The following is a 17,197-nucleotide window of genomic DNA, read 5'->3' on the forward strand; positions in this document are numbered from 1 at the left end:
AAACTCCCAACCATATGTGACAGAAATTTCAGGTTCTTCTCATGTGATCTTTAAATGAGCCCTTTGTTGTCTTTCTAGAAGGTTTGTCAGGTTGGTCCCAGCCTGTAATGGGAAATCATCCAGTACATCAGCAGCTGTCAGATCCGGGCACCTTTTCCCAGCATCAGCCAATGGAGAGAGATGATTCTGGGATAGTGGCTCCCTCAAACATTTTCCAGCAACCTATGCCGAACAGCTTTGTGGATTTCTCAAAAGTATGCTTTCAGAGTTTTTTCCTTTCATGCACTCTCTTAGACCTCATGCACAGGCCCCACCAAACCAAATTTATGATACAGCAAGAGGTTTCATTTCAGTGACATTTTTTCTATGTCTCTGGGCATTTTCAGTGGAAAATTGAAAATGCCAATCTTCTGTTTTAGGAACATTGGGGACTTCTCAGCTTCTTCGGCAATCCTTCCAGAACTGCCTAACCTATGTCTTGGCTAATTGGATAATATCCAGTGCCGCTGTTGCATGGGTGGCCCAGGCATGCCAGCGCATCTCCTACCACTGGCAGCTTCCAGGAGGAAGCACCACAACAAATGGAAATGCTTGTTTCTGGAAGCGGCAGGTCACCGTGCCTGGACCGCCTGCACAAGGGCTGCATTGGACATTACTCCTTGACTTTTTTTTCTCCAGCCAATCGTAACTGCTCATTTAAATATTCCAGATTGCCTACAGTATGTATTAGAGCGTTTGCCGCTAAATCCACTTTTAAAGAAGAGCGATTTATGTGTGTAGTTTGGAGGAGGATCTCTTACAGACTACTGCAGTTGTCTAGAATCTTACTGGAAAGATCACATTTATTATGATGGAAGAGGAGGAGAACTTAACTGTAGAACAAAGCAATAGAAACAGTAGTTTGGATGGGGGAAATTCGGGACTGCCCTGTAGGGCAGGATATTCACTAGCTTTATAAAATATACCATTATCTTATAAATGAAGCCAAGTTGGCCAGTTTCTAAAAGAGACTTCTCCATCGCAGATAAGCATAAAATGTACTTTTAAATTATATTATGAATATGGGGATGATAGAGATGCATATTTCTAAATTGATCTTTAGATCTGGTTCTTTGCTGTTCTTCTCTATAAACTCTTATTTCTTTTCTGTTTTAGGGCCTACCAATTTCCATGTATGGAGGCACTATAATACCTTCTCATCCACAGCTAGCTGATGGACCAGGCGGCCCTCTTTTCAATGGACTGCATACTCCAGATCCAGCATGGAATCCTATGATAAAGGTTGTCCAAAATTCAACAGAATGTACCGATGCTCAGCAGGTGCAGTAATAACCCCATTCTTGTACTCTTCAAGCTTCGTGCTTCTGCTTTAATTAATAAAATTGAAGACTTATAAGAATGCAAGAGGCTTCTAGTGTTTCCAATCTCATCTTTTTTCTTCAAAAATTTATTTTAATTTTGCCCTTTTTTTTACATATAGTATATGGCAAAGATGAAGCCAGAACTTTCTAATTTGGTTACTGAGGTTAGGCTTCTAAATAAGTGAGCAGAACTACATGCTCATGAAAATCAAGCCAAAGCAAACGATAACAGTGTTGGTGTAATCTGCCTTGACAGCAAGATATTTGTGTATGAGGACAAGATCTTTAAAATTTGGTCATTTTATGTTGGAGCCAAGCTTCACTTAGCTAGACTTTGGGGGTTTGGCCCCACTGAAGTTATTTGACTCTTAAGGGCGTGAACCTGTGGTGATGCCCATAAGCCTCCAAACTCAGAGGCTTATAGGTATCCTATGCAAAGCAGGAGGAGCCATGGAGGTGATCTTCATCTCCATGCTCCTCCCACTCTGCATTTTGGCTAGATGGGTTTTTTCACCCATCTAGCTGGGGCATATTGGAGAGGGGATGGAAAGAGACTGGGGAGGATATATATCCCAGCTTCCCCAATCCCCTCCTCTTCCCACCCACCGGCACGCCCCCATAACCCCTCTTCGAGGTTGCCAGTGCGGTTCTCTCCACACTGGCTGGTAGGGAGAGCGCAGATTCGTGGACCTGCGGTTGGAGCACTATCTGCAACCTCAGATCCAGGAATCCAAATTGTCCTATGGTCCCCCAGTCTCTTTCTAGGGGCCACAGGATTGCTCCCTATCACTTTGTAGTGGCATTGCAGCTGTACCCTGAGATTAACTTCCTATTTTGTGATGTTTCTTCCACTGTAGATTTGGCCTGGTACCTGGGCACCTCACATTGGAAACATGCACCTCAAATACGTCAACTGATTTAGGAGGGCCTATTCTTTTCTTTTCTTTTTTTAAAGCCTTGTTTGGAGAAACCTTGGAAGAACTTGGGAATTTTTTTAATGTGCCTAACTAAGCAACTTTTTTCTGTGGGCTGTAACAAGAGAAACTTGTTTGCCCGTTGTGTAAGAACAAAATGAGTTATCTATTCAACTGATTCTGTTCTCCAGTTAGTTTAGCCATTTTGAACTCAAAATCGGATGAACCTAGTGCTTTTGGCTAAACACTACTGAATGCTACTTGTATGCAGCAGAGAACTAGATGATTACATGATTTCAACCTTTTAGGGTGGTAAATACATGTATAATTGTTTACATACTTAAAAGGAAAAACGTTGAGTAAATTTCATGTCGTATAGTGGCTCTACTTTATGTAGCCTGTATTAATGTGAAATATTTACCTGAATATTCAATAAAAAGATGAACATTATAGGCTTTGTGTACTACTCTTGATGATGTACTGCAGGTCGCTATTGGTGTTCCATATGTAAGTTCTGAGAAATCGGAGACTTTATCGTATAGGTACTGTCAGTGTTTTATTTTAGTATTTAATACATTCTTAGAAGTTCCAAGAAATGTCCCTTGATTCAACACTGTTTCTAGTACTATTCACTAGAAAGTCAGGGTCATCTCAGACTGGAATATGCTTGAATCCACTGGAGGGCCATGATAGCTTATCAGCAACGTTATAGCTAAAGGGTAGGTTTATTCACTGGGCACCATGTGTCAGAGAAGAGGGACAGGGTTGTGTTAAAATAGGTACTCAAAACCTGAGGCTTCTTCTATACCGACAGTGTACTTCAGAACTAAAATGGCATTCTTTTTAAACACAGCGATTGCTTCCAATGTTTTAACTAAACACAGTTAGATGTATTGCTCTTAGCCAAAGGCCTTGGGCAGAAGTGGGTGTTGACACTGCAGGGGATGACTTTAGTTCAGCTTTCCCAACCTGGTACCTTCCAAATGTGTTGGACTACAACTCCCACCATCTCCAGCCAGAGAATATGTCATTGGTCAGGCCTGCACTGGTGATAGCCAATGGTAGTGACATAAGTTTAACACCAGTACTTTATATTATTTCATATCTGTATCAGTAGTACTGGGCTGAACAATAAAATATAAATGAAAGTCATCTCCTGCACAGCTAACAGCTATCACTATTACATTCGTTTTTCTTAATTGCTGTTAGTGGCAATAGCAAAGAGGGTACATGCCAGGTCACATAAATTTATATCATATATCAAATACAAAAATCACATCCAATGGACTTTGATAAGAGACTCTTAAATATAGATACAAAAAACTGTCCCCCAGCATTATTATATCAGGGACATTATAAAACATACTAAAATCTTCAGGTCCAAGCCAGCCCACATCACAAAAACGCTTAACTACTGGAATACCCTATCCCAGTAAGCAGTATGAACTGTATTCAAACGTAGCTCTGTGAATTCTTTCCAAGGGTGTACAAACATTTAGTACTGTGAAATAACGTTTTCACAGGTTTGTTAAGTCCAAGGTATAAGGGTATATATGTACACATTAAGCTAAGTTTAAATACTTTTTCAGTTTTTTTCCTGTACATCCAACTGAAGAACAGTTGAGTTTACACTATGAAAGGCCATATTCAGTCGGAAGAACACCACTGAGTGTACCCAGTTCTTCATGGGCAGTCCCATATTCATTGAAACATTGGGTTTTTAGGTAACCTAGTATTATCTACCCATTGTACAGGCCCCCCCGCAGCAGTTTTGTGCACATGTGTGGATGTGAGTGAGTGTGCATGTCCCCAGCCACACATGGCCCCTTGAGGCCCAGCAAGGTTGTACACCCTTGCAATAAAATAAGCGTTCATGAATTTGATTTTCAACGCTCTGTCTAACCTGACAATAGCATACAACACATCCTTAGGTAAGCCTTGCAGAACTCTCACATTTTGGAACAGTTCTAAATCTCCCACCTTTAGAACACCCCAAAACTCTGTCGCAATCCAGATCTTGCAAGAAGTCATGTCGCGTCTACAGACATCAATAATAACTTTTGCTCAAGAAAAAAATAATAGTTTTTTTCAAGCTGTAAGATGCTATGCCAGAGTCATGTTTCTTACATACAAAGTAGTTGGCTTTACTGTGTTGGTGTCCTGTATGTCATACTTCAGCAGCCATACACTGAATCTTTTATTGGACAGGAAAAGCACACTAAACACAATATAATTTTCCCGTGTTTACAGTTATGTGGATCAGGATAGATGGCAACCTCTTCTAAACCCTAAGATGTAATAAGCTGAGAGAAAACTTTATTAGCTGACATTGAGGCTTGCTTCACCACAAAAAACTTAACCCTGCTATAGTTTTAGTACATGCATGGAAGAACTGTTGATTCATTTCCAGCATATTAATCCTAGAAGTCAGCAAGTGGTGGCTGCTGGGCCTAAACTGGTTCTCTTTTCTCTCCTCCCCACCCGCACAGTTAACCCAGAAAGAAATGGGGCTTGCCTGCAGGGCATTTTGAAGGATGAAGCCTTAGCCCATCACTACCCCCACCTGTTTACAAAATGCCCATCAGAAAAACTAGCTGCTGGCCAGGTTCTCAACTAAATGCCACAAAGCTGCTGTAGTGACAGTGGTAACTGTGCAGTCATACTGGAGCCTTCATTATTGTCTGTATAACTCCGAATAAGACTATCACTGGTATTTTTTGTGGGTGAATAAATTCAGTATGTTCTCCAGTGCTGTAGATATGGAGAAGAATTGGGAATCTGGAATTATATGTTTTAGTTCTTTGGTGCAACATGAAATTTAATTTGTTTAAACCTGTATCCTACCCTTCTTCCAAGGACCTCAGGATTTATCCCATTTTATTCTCACAACTGAGGTAGGTTAGGCCGAGAGATAGTGACTTGTCCATGGTCATCTAGTGAGCTTCATAGCTGAGCAGAGATTTGAATTCATGGGACATATAATTGGATACAACCAATTGGGCTGTATCCAATTATATGTCCCATTGATTTCAGTGGGTCTACCTACTGTGTGTAGGACTAACATTGGATACAACTCCATATCTGCATGAGCAAGTCCCAATTGTATAGATCCCATCATACATAATCCTTGTAATTGTGATGAAATGCATGAAAAAAACATTTTTTCCTTAGCAAATAAAGTGTTAATCCAAACATTTCAGAGTGTAAAACTAAGGTAGAAGAAAGAGACTATTGCTTTTCTGACTGAAATGAAATCTTCCGAGCTGCCAAATCTGGTCGCATTGTTCCATCAGTTTCCTAGGCACACCCTGGCAGCTTTGCACACATAGTGCCAGTCTGCCTGAACACGCAAAGTCCAAAGCAGAGTTTAAGCAAGGGAGAACTATTTACCTGTACTTTAGAAGTGAAAAGGGCTTCAAAACCCCAAGTTCTGTCTCTTCTTTCTCCCCCACCTCTGCAAACCACCAATATGATTGCCCCTATTGAAATCAATGGTGACACAGTTGTCTCATGCTGATTTCAACAGGAGTGATGACTGGCCAATTTTTAAGCATGCTGTCTGCCTAAAAATCTGCTTATTGATCAGTGCATATCAGAATTCCTTTAACTTCAATTCAGGGACTTGGAACCTGCGGCTTCAAAAATGGCTGGTGCAGACCATAAAGCAACCTGCTGCTGAAGACCATTGGGGCAAGAGTCTTCAGCAGGTTCCTTTAAACCTTGCAGCAGATATTTTTGAGGCTGCAGGCTTTGCACTCTGAGATCATAAGAGCTCACACCAGCAACATGTCAGGCTTCCACAGCACTGGGGGACAGGGACTGGTCAGTGATGGGTGGCCTGATCAAAGTGGGTTGTGCCTGCCTTGGTTCTGCTTATAGTCATTTGAGCAGGAGTGCTCACACTCTTCCAGTGTGAGGAGTCATCCATCAAGGGTTAACTCCTCCCACTACCCAGGACAGGAAAGGAAAGGAATATGTGACCAGGCTTTTTGCCTTGTTCTAGTTTCTCTTTCAACATACCCTCTACATAGGCCTCATTATTCCCTTCCAAGAAAAAACTCTTAACATTTGTTAAGGTAAAAGATAGGAAGAGACATTCTCTTTCCAAGATAAATCATTCACAAGTGCCACATCAGGGTCACCATACCTCATACAGTCAGAATATCCTTGCTCTGGTGGAAAGCGGCACAAAACATCTTAAAGGGCACACCTATCCAAGAGCCCCATCACATAATTGTGACGATGGATGCCAGTCTGGAGAGGTGGGGGGCTCATTGCCAGGACTGTCCCATCCAGGATCTCTGCCCCCCCCCCCCCCCCCGGTCAAGTACCACAGTATAAACTGGTTGAAGCTCTGAGCAATTCACCTCTCCATCAAACCCTTTGCTCAACACATAGGCCCTGCCCACTTCTTAGCCAGAACACACAACGCAATGGCCTTAGCCCACATAGTTATCAGGTAAGGACGAAATCAAATCCCTACAGAAGGAGGCCTCCTCCTCCCTCCTCTGGGCAGAGCACAATCTCCCATCCATTATTGCACAGCACATTCAGGGCACCCTCAATACAGAGGCCAACTTTCTAATGCCGACAGTGCCTTGATGGACTCGATGCAGCAGTTTTTCAGAAGCTTTGCTGTCTCTGGCCCACTCCAGGTGGACATCTTCACCTCCCCTCTCAGCAAGCAGCTACCATGCATCTTCAGTTACATGGTTCCATCAGCAGAGGCCATGGATGCTCTCCACTCCCCCTGCCCCAGGGACAGACTGTGTGTTCCTCCCCTTCAGCTTCTGGCCAGGGTGCTCAGGAAAATCAAGGAGGAACAGGCAACAGTAGTACTCATAGCTAGAGATGTGAAGGCTCAGAAAAATTTAGAAAAAAGTCCCCCCCCCCCCACTGGTTCTAGTTCTTAGTTCTAATCTATTCAGACAATAATTACAAATTTACTGAGTTTACTTCTAAAAGTTTTAAAATATAATTTTATGAGGAAACTAAGTCATACATAAAATAACTTAGGAACAAAAAGTTTTATGTTCCTAAAGCAGCCCTTCCCAACCTGGTGCCCTCCAGGTGTTATGAACTAAAGTGCCCAGCATTCTTGACCATTGGCCATGCTGTCTGAGGCTGATGGGAGTTGAAGTCCAAAATATCTGAAGGGCACCAGGTTGGGGAAGGCGGTCTTTTAAAACAACAAAGTGATTTTAGATCTGTAAAGAGCACTAAAATGCTTTTTCAATGTTCCTGAAATTTCCAGTTTTTTCCACCCCCTCCCCCCGGGGTTTTTTCCATGGCATCAAAATTACTGGAAATGTTACATCTTTATTCTGGCTGCAGAAGCCACCGTTCTCCCAAATTTGGTTCTCCCAAATTCTTCGGCTGGTGAACTCAGACGTTCTGTCTCTCAAGGCCCAACCTTCACACACAAGGTCCAGTATGGCATCCAGGTCCAGACTGGCTACATCTAGCTCCTTGGCTAGTGAGTGCAGCACCTTCCTCTCACTAGGCTTCTGTGCGGAGGCAACTAACACTCTGTTGTTCTCTAGGAGACCATCAATCAACCAAATACATGAGACAACTTGGAAAGCTTTTCTGCATTGGGGTAGTAGGAAGCGTCTGGATTGGGACTGCAAGACAAAGGAATCAAGGAAATGCTTTTATTCCTCTAAACAGGGCTAGACATGGGGCAAAAAGCAAACACGCTTTGCAGTCAAGCTACAGTGCTGTCTTCTGTTCACTCTACGCCAGCCACTGGGTTTTCACCTGCACCTTCAAAGATTCCTCAGAGGGGTGACACTGCTATGTCCTTCCACTTATTCATTGTTTCCCACCTGGGAATCTGCACAGAGTGTTATCAGCTCTTACCAATCCCCACTTTGAGAAACGTTTCACTACGTTTTCTCTCAAGGGTTTGTACCTCATAGCTATATCATCTGGCAGAAGAGTTTCAGAACTCTCCATGAGCAATCGCCTTTGTCCATTCAGCAAGGAAGGACTCTGTCACTATTCAGAAGGACCTGTCCTTTGTTCCCCGAATTAACATTCTTTTCACAGAATGCAAGAGCTGATTCTTCCTTCTGCCCTAATTCCTGTCACCTCTCTGAGCAGGTCTGACACAGCCTGAATGTAAGGAGAATCGTCCAGATCTACCGTAAAAGAACTGAGGAACTTTGACATTCTGATTCCTTGTTTCTTTCCATCCTATGCACTGGGGAAGAAGGCCTCCCAAACCACCTTCGCTAGATGCGCAAGGCATGTATATTTGCGGCCTATGAGGTTAAAACACTCCCTAAACCTGCACACGTCACAGCACACTCCACCAGGGCCATGACTGCCTCAGTGGCTTTCTCTACAAACGCCCATTTGGCAGAGATCTGCAAAGCAGCTACTTCGTCCTCATGTTGTTAGGCATTATAAACCAGACAAATACCCTTTAGCTGAAGCAGCCTTCATATATAGAGGGTTACAACAGGTTTTTCCTTAAACTTCGTTTCAGCCTGCTTTGGGCGCCCCCTACAGAAATAGTTTTTGTATCCACGATGGACATCTCGCACCAGATAGGAATGGAAACAGGCACCTACTGTGGGTTTTTTAGACTAAATGCACATGGCCATGCGTTACAACATACACAACATCTTGGTAATCAATGTTATGTATCTTCAGCTTCCACCTGTCAATGACATCACCCTCCAGCACTCTTGCTGCTAGGGGCGTCCATGGGTCCCTGTCTGGTGGCTGCTGCTGATTATGCAGGCTTCTTTCTACAGTAAGCCCCCAAAACAGAAGTACCAGTACATTTCTGGAGCTGTGCTATCAATTCCTTACTTAATTCAGCACAGTGGAAATTGTTATGACAGATGATGTTAAATGATCTGATTTGAGGTTGGCCCCAGTTAAAGCAGTCAGCCTGGATATTTTAAGGCGCAGGAAGGTGATCCCTACCAAATGGTACCAGTTTAAGCCATGTACCTTATGACATAATCTACAGCCCCCCTCATTTGGAGGGATCAGAGAGAGGTCACGTCCCAACAAAATCAGACTGGGCAGTCTGGAATTATACACACCATTCCCCAACAGATGCTGCTTGTTTCATCCATGTATCTTGTAATTATTGGCCCCCAAAAGGGGTTTTTGAGGGGGGCTGCCACTCTCCAAATGTCTGAACAGTTGTACGTAAGACTCGCCGTTTTGGAGATGCCACAACTTTTGTAAGATGTCCAGATTTTGTACCTAATGTGTTTTTTGACACAGGCTCCTGGCCTGTTACCTCTCTGCCCAGCTCTTACACATGCTGCAACATTTTGCATCTCCTCCAGCAGTTTTTATTATGTAGTCTAACCACCACCACCCCGCCCCAGTCTTAGAATCCCTAAATATCAGGGACTCCCCTTCTCCCTGCAGCCATGTAATTCACACTTTTGGTGTCCCCCACCCTAATTCTATGATGAACAGCCTGTCTATCCTAGGAGCTTATTCAGAGACCAGGGAGGTGGGAAGGAGAGACATTTTCCAGTTAATCAACTGACTTGTGCAGGTAGTGTGGTAAAGTTTCAGAAATCTAGGATAGTTTGTTTTAGAGACAGAGTATGGCCTTAAGTTTTGAGAGAACAAATACAATTTAAATGCTGTAAAGCAACTGTCTGAAAATCTCAGCTCCATTTAGAGAAGTTTTAAGCTCGACTCCTGAGCCCCTCTGTCATTTGCCATTCCCATAGTGCGCTTGCCCATGGTATCCATGGTTCTCTAGCTTCTGTTAGAGAAATGGTTTGGCTTCCCTCCTGTTCTGCAGTTCCCCAGCGTGTTGCCCAAGGCAAGCTTCACTTTCCATGGTAGCACAGAATGTCTGTATAATGTGGATAAGTATCCTTACCAGAGAAGTATAAGCTTAGACAAAGCAGGGCTTCTTCCCTTTTTGGTTACACAAGGTACCTGAGTTTAGCTATCTGAAGGACAAAGTGAACACAAAACCCCCACCCACAATGCTGGCCAGCTCACAGCACAAAGTTCCCACCAGCCTGTAACAGTCTGGGCTCATGACTGGATGGGCAAGCATATTTGATTAGGCTTTATGTTCTGAACTTTTCCCTTGTCCTTGTTTCCAAGCAGAGTAATCTGACACACTATTGCTGGAGAATTAAGTATTTGCCCATACCCATATCACTTCTGCCACTGTCTGGGTGGTTAGAGCTAGCATATATGGATATTTGGAGTCATGGAGTAAACATGGGCTGCTATCTCTAGGACTAGCAGAATACCTTCAGGGGGCTTGCTATTGTGGCTAAAAGCTGCAGCTGCTGCAAAATACTGAACTGCTGGCCAAAGAGCTACCTCGACCCACCCTTTCTGCCACCTATCCAATAGCAACACACCTCCTGCCCACTTAATCCAGATCTCACATCATAGCAAGAGCACCAGCTCCTCCATTCCATACCAGTCCCCAAAAATGGGCAGGTCTGAGCATGAGCCAAACCTATTTATTAAAGCTTCTTTAGGGAAGCCTTTCCTTAATCCAGTCCAGAGTTTTTTCTCAGATAGATTATAGAAGTTCTACTACATACCCAACGCTCTCCTAACATCAGCTTCACTACTTACTATATTTATCCTTCCCCTCTCAGGCTGGCATAAATGGGAGGAATTCAGATGGGGAAGATGGTTATGCTGCACACATCAGGCTGATGGTTGCACATGAACTGCCAGTTTGTTGGTATGCCTGTATGTGATCAATTGTCCATCTATTGAATGAGATTCTTTGGACCTTCTTGTTCTTGATTCAGGCAACTTCTACTGTGCATTATAGTATCTAATACAGGGTATTCCTACCACATCTTAACAGTAGAAACCTCCCTCCTTAAGGTCCTCTCCCAAGAAAGGTCTGACAAGGGCTCAGTTCACATGTACTTCACAAACCAGTTTGTTATGAGAGCATTGTGTTCGCTTGTGCTTCTTCCTATTCCCACACTTTAACTCCCTGTCTTTTAAGATTAAACTCCAGTATGCATTTGCCTTCCAAACCAGAATCACAAAGCACAGTTCGGGGATGATTTGTAATTCTGGTTTAGAGAGCAAATGCAAACTAGCAGTTTGGCTGTTCAGATGTATGCATATTGGAATATGCATAATCCAATCCTTGCTCATAATGGCAAACCAATTTCAGGGCAGCAAAGCATAGTAGTTAACCAACAGGTCTTGGACTGCAGGAGAATAAGCCACTGACATCCTCATAACTATAAGGGAAGCACACTCTGGCTACTGCCATCAGCCTGAGAGCCAGAGGCTGCACCCACTCCTTCCCAGGAATAACATCAAGCCAAGGGGGTGACCAACCTGGCCCATCCATCCTCAAAAGAAGGAGCAGTTGAAGCAGAAAGAGAACTCCTGGCCTGCCAGAGACTGCAGAAGTACAGAGAATGAATACTCTGGTGCCATCCATTGGCCAAATAGCCATCAACTGCTATTCAAGGAAGAACACCAGCAAGGGAAGATTGGTCCGAAGTGCATTTGAAATGCCTGCTTATAGCTCACCACCTTGTTCCTGTCTTGAAAAACTGATCTCCCTCCTTTTCCTTCCACTCCCCTTCCCTTGTGTGTCTTGTCTTTTTAGTTTGTAAGCCTGATGGTGGGGCCCGTCTCTCTTTTGGACTGTAGTGAGCTGCTTTAGGAGACAATGATTGTCTGAAAAGTGGGATAAAAATACAGTAAATAAATTTTAAAATGTCTAGGTATGTTAAACACCTGTTGAAAATGGCATTGTCACACCACAGCCAGGCATAAAGAAAGATGAAGATGTCTTTGGCTTCTCTTGGCTGCTATCAAAGAGGCAAATTTTTGATTGAAAGGGTGTGAAGTAAAAAATGACAGTACAATGAAGTTAAATATCAGTTTTAATATAGCCACACAAAACAATATGGAAACAAAGAGTTCTCTATAATGAAACCACTACAATTCATTAAAATATTTTTAACCTCCATCCCACTCCTCATTGTAGTAGACTCCAGTACTGAGCACACAGGTGCAACTGCTTGGGAACAAGAAACTACTGTTTGTATAGAAAACATTTCCTAGAACATACTCAGGAAAGGCTGAGTGAAGAATGTAAGGCTGATAAGGACCAGGAGCCTCATCTACACTTACCAGGGCCAGGAATCAAGAATAGGCCTTAGCAGTAGCTATGGGTACAAGCTCTTTAGCTTCTCCACCATATATGCCAGTGGAGCATTTAAGGGTTCAATTATCACTTAAGCAACTATATTGCAGCTGTGTTCCCAACCCAAATTCCATTTTGCATGCATGCATCCAGAAGAGGTTGGCATTTCTAACCTCAAGTCACTGTGGATTTCAGAAAGCTGCTCAGAGTTCTCTAGCTTACCTGAGAAATTCTTCTTGATCAAGCTTTAGTCAGGACAGCAAAAGCTAACCTGAGTAGATAGCCGATCCTTAGCACGTGAAGCAGCTTTTGTGCTGGTTACAAAATCAAACCTCAGAGGGCCAAGTTGCCTCCAGGATGAGGCCGAGTTGAGTCATGGGCTGTTACTAGCATTCTGGCTCCAAACAGGTTTCAACTTTCTGTTCATAATCTTCTGCAGCTAGATCACTTGTAGGTAAATTCCTTGTTTCTGCAATGAGCCTTTTGATCCCCACCATCCACTGGCTTACTTCAGTGACATGATCCACCATTAAAGAGCGATGGATCTCATCAGCAGCATCCCAGTGCCGAGACTTCAGCTCTGAAATGAACAAGAGAACACCTCAGAACTCCAGAAGGTAGTGAGGTGTTCCCAATCACCTCCTCTCCCACAAGGCAACTCACTCCTCTAAGGAAAGTGCTCAGCTAAGAAGTTCAGATAGGTGTAATTCCCCCACCTCACTCCCCACATAGATAGTTTTGTGCTAATTCTGCTGCAGCAGTGATTTTGCTGTAGGAATTATGTAAAGTGGCCAGAGGTTGTGGGTTAGATTCACAATGAGGAATTCTGCCAATAAAGCATCAGAACCTTACTGCTTACCTTGTGTTAGAATCTCCATTCCCCTTCTCACAGGAGTAGAGAGTTTGCCTTGTGCCCACATCTGCTGTAGTATTACAAAGCGCTTGCTGATATCATCACAAACCTGTTTCTGAAAAGAAAAGCACAATTACTAGCAGCTAACTCTTCTCCTATGGGCTGTTTCTGACTTCTCACTACCTCTAAAGGTATATCCTTTCCCCCCAGAAGTCCCACCCCTGACATCACCCATCCCCACTCTCTGTGCAGAGAGGTGCACAAAGTGGTTGCTCTGTGTGTGTGTGGGGGGGGGGGGGGTTGCATGAAGCAAGGGGATAGCAGCCAGCTTTGCCCTCCTCTTGCTGTCTCTGGATAGCAAGAAAGAGGTACGCAAAGCCAACCGTGCATTCAGCTAGCTTTGCTGCTCCCTCACCTTCCCTGATCAGAAAAGGTGGGGGAGGAGCAAAACTGACTTAGCTAGCATCTCAAGGAGATGGCTGAGTCCTGTACAGGCTTGGTCCCTATTCCCTTGTCCAAAAAATGGCTGCCATGGGGAGAGGTACCCATTCACAAAATGGCTGCTGTGGTGGGCGTAGCAAGTCATAAAACACCCATTCACATGCCAATTAATCCATTTCTCCTCACATATAATACACATTAACAGAGCCCTGTTTACAGAGAATACCCAGCTACGGCAGTCAAATCCACTTCATGTCAGATGCGGCACTTTGAATAAATGTGCATACTTACAAGGTGCCAGAATTTGGAATATGGATGGGGGTGGGGGAGAACAGGAGAGAAAGTGAAGTGGCCTCACTCCTTCCCACCACCAGCTTGTGTCCCCCAACAGAATAACCCCGAATGGATGCAGCCCTTGACAGAAAAAAAAGATTCCCCACTCATACCCTACAATGCCTCTTCTGTTCACAGTGGGGTTCCTCTAGGTAATCATGCAATCAATACAGTGCAAAGAACCAGCCAGAAGTAGATACAATAATGTTCGTTACTCCAAAAGAAAATGAGGAACCCCTGGAAAGGCCTCCAGCTCATCTCACCTGCACAGATCTCCTGCAGTTATTCAGAGCCTCATTCAAGGTGGAAAGAACATCATCCACACCACAGTCTTCTTCTGCCTCAGAGATAAGTGGTTTTGCGGCATCTGCCCTTAGAGAAGGGCCTGGGAGACTAGGAAGCAGGCCCACAATTGGTGGAGGGAAGGCTGGTAATCCAGCTGAAAAGGTATACATACACAGGTCGGGCAAGGACAGAAAGGCAAATTTCAGCACTCCAGTTCATTGTATGAGAAACAGAAAAAATCCAAATTTGGGCCTCAACATTAAAAACAAGAACAGGAAAGAAAAGCATATTTGCAGTTGGAAGACCCATTCCTTAGATTAGAATCACATCCAATTACTCAGTTCCAAGCTGCTCAGTTTCCACCCTTGGGAACTATGTATCTACAGATACTAGAATACCACATTTTAAAAAAATATCTCCAAACCAAGACATGACAAATCTCTGAGTATCTTAGGTGTTTACAAAAAGCAGCATTGCTGCTGTTCATCACTTTAAAAATAGAGCTGGGTAAGTACTTGCATGCTGCAGTTGTATAGAAAGGGGCTTTTATTTTTAAGGAAGCCACCATCAATCAGAGTGCAATTCTGTTCAAAGGTTGCCAAGGATGTGGAGAGGAACTGAGTCACTTGCCCTAAAAGGACTAAAAGGGTGGCAGGGCCAAGGGGACACACAGGAGCCCTGCCCTGAAGTTGCCATCTCCACCCACTCAGTACTCAACTGTCCCATCTTGACCCCTGAGGTCTTCTACTCATGTACTCTTGAATGTGAGTAGAAGTCTCCAGAAGATGGGGAACTCAGGGTGCCTGATCAAGTGGAGACTTCTACTCATGTCCAAAAGAGCTCCTGTAGAAACCCCTTCGGCCCTTCCTTTCAAGACAGGAAGTCAGGGACTAAGGCCATATTCAGGGTGGGGCTTGCATATGTGTCCCTCCCCCACCACCCTTTCAGCCCCCACATGAGTAGGCTGCACTCCTGCACAGGGCTACTGTCCCTTGCATATTAGAAGCACGTCCTTTCCTTACTGTATGTGAGGGGGAGAACCTGATTAATGAAGTTCCTCCAACTCTTTCCCTTTTCTGTTCCACCCAAAGGCCTCTATCTTCTTTATCTGCTTACACCCCAGTTTCGTTTACAGGTGCTGGACCAGAATGCACACTTCGGAAACATAACAGAGTCGGGGCCCTTATGCCGCGGGGGAGAGAAGGGCAGGCTGATTCCTCAGGGAAGTGCGAGCGAGCCCCGGCGGCCTCCAAAGGAGGGCCCGGGGGCTGGGGGCCCGGGGAGCGGCTTCCGACCTGGGCCGGGGGGAGGACGCGAAGGCGGCGGCGCTGTCGTCGTTGCTGCTGCCTCCCCTGCTGCTGCCAGCGCCACGCGTCGCGTGAGGCGCCCCCGCTCGGCCCCACCGCCCCGCGGAGCCTGAAGCTGCTGCAGCCCGTACGAGAACTGCGGGGGGTCATTCCAGCCGCGCTGCCGGTTCCCTGAAAGACAGACAAGCGGCCCTCAGCAGCCGAGCGACGGACGCCCCGCCGCCCCGGCCGCCGCCCCTCAGAACGCTGCTCCCTACCCGGCTTGACATAGAGCTCCGCCATCGCCGCGTCACTTCCGCCTCGACACCGCTGGCCCAGCCGGCAGCGAACCCCGCGCGGAGTGACGCGGCGCCGCACCGCGCCCTGGGCGAGCCCCGCGCCGCCTCAGCCAGCGGCCCGCCCACCCCGCACCCCCGGCAGGCTGGCTCGGAGCTGGGCCGCCCGCCGTCGGAGCCGCCGTGGTGCCGCGCCCTGGCGAGCCGCGGGGCGGGGTGAAGAAGTTCGTTTCGCGGCTGTGGGGGAGCGCGTCGCAGCGTGAGAGCCCCAGGCGGGCCGAACTTCGGGCACCTGCAGGGTGCTCGCGGGTGCTGCGACGCCGCGCGCGCGCGTCAGGCGGACTTGAAAGGGGAGAGGGGAGAGAGCGCCATCCATGCGCCTGCATTTTTGCCCCGCCGTTGTGCCTCAGAGTGCGTGGCAGTACTTACGCCAGGCTGGGCGTAACCAGGCAAGGAGGGACTGATGCCAGAGCCGATTTCTCTAGCTGGGGCTGCGCCTGGCAAGGTTGAGAAACGCCTTTCTAGCTACGGGCGTCTCCACGAGGGATTTACTCCAGGCTGGCTGCGTTTGGAGGTTGGTAGGGATGCGTGCCGTCATGGCCATCTGGCAGCCACCCTGGAGCTTGTCGTGGAAAAACCGGACTTCCCGAGACTGCTCGGATTCTTTTTCTTAAGTCGGGATCTCTGTTGCTGTGTGCTCCAACCCCCGCATTGACTTTGGGAATGCTAGCCCTGCCCGGGGGTGTGCCTTTCACCCGGACCCCGGTCAAGGGGTGTTTTTTGTCCCTGTGTTTCCCAGCACAAACTAATTAGTGTCTACTCAGAAGTAACTCCCATTGTGCTCAATGAGGCTTGTACCCTGAATGCACACACCAGAGATCCCCCTCAATTGAAATAACACATTTTAAAGCACTGATTCCCTAATGGCTATAAAGTGCTTTCTCGAAGCTGTGATTCTCCATTGTTTGGTTTATTACCATGCGGAAGTAACTACTTCCACCTTCAGTCATGTGATCCTGCACAGCTTTGGGTTAGAAAGGGGCTGGGTTCCCATCCCTTTGTTTCCCCTCCTTTCCCAGCACAAACGTGTGTGTCTATTTGGAAGTAACTCTCATTGTGCTCCAGACAGCATCTAACTTCTTTTAAAAAATTAAAGTGTTAAACTGAAAAAGCGCTTTTGTCAACAGCACCTACACCTCCCCCCATCTTGCTATCACAGTATGTCACTATCTCACATTTGTCCAGCAATACCTATCTCACTACTTCACTATGCCACTATTTGGGGGC

General features: G+C 45.7%; 2 protein-coding genes across 24 annotated transcripts in view; one reads left to right on the top strand and one right to left on the bottom strand.

Moving 5' to 3' along the window:
* ANKHD1 (ankyrin repeat and KH domain containing 1) overlaps positions 1-2,725 on the top strand; it is a 173,003-nt gene extending 170,278 nt beyond the window's left edge. For 9 of the 20 annotated variants that reach the window (XM_084850861.1, XM_084850865.1, XM_084850868.1 and 6 more), the window contains 3 exons: positions 79-254; positions 1,156-1,320; positions 2,219-2,725. In XM_084850861.1, coding sequence (XP_084706987.1) covers positions 79-254; positions 1,156-1,320; positions 2,219-2,278 — 401 coding nt within the window. In that variant the 3' untranslated portion in view covers positions 2,279-2,725. The remainder of the gene's footprint in view (positions 1-78; positions 255-1,155; positions 1,321-2,218) is intronic. The other 11 variants (XM_084850862.1, XM_084850869.1, XM_084850875.1 and 8 more) reach the window with 3 other exon arrangements.
* Positions 2,726-12,135: 9,410 nt separating this feature from the next.
* Positions 12,136-15,943, bottom strand: SRA1 (steroid receptor RNA activator 1). 4 transcript variants are annotated; one of them, XM_084850886.1, is made up of 5 exons: positions 15,893-15,943; positions 15,624-15,806; positions 14,307-14,482; positions 13,276-13,378; positions 12,136-12,996 (listed from the first exon to the last, which is right to left on the bottom strand). In XM_084850886.1, exons 1-5 carry the CDS (start codon positions 15,915-15,917, stop codon positions 12,803-12,805), a joined length of 681 nt encoding a protein of 226 aa, XP_084707012.1. In that variant the 5' UTR covers positions 15,918-15,943; the 3' UTR covers positions 12,136-12,802. The 4 variants fall into 4 exon arrangements, with proteins under 4 accessions (XP_084707012.1, XP_084707011.1, XP_084707014.1 ...); XM_084850885.1 differs by having other exon boundaries at positions 13,276-13,384; XM_084850888.1 differs by lacking the exon at positions 15,624-15,806 and having other exon boundaries at positions 12,137-12,996.
* Between the last annotated feature and the right edge of the window lie 1,254 nt (positions 15,944-17,197).

The sequence above is a fragment of the Heloderma suspectum genome, chromosome 4 (genome assembly GCF_057233095.1).
Source record: "Heloderma suspectum isolate Gila_16-S chromosome 4, 16-S_ref, whole genome shotgun sequence".
Taxonomy (NCBI): domain Eukaryota; kingdom Metazoa; phylum Chordata; class Lepidosauria; order Squamata; family Helodermatidae; genus Heloderma; species Heloderma suspectum.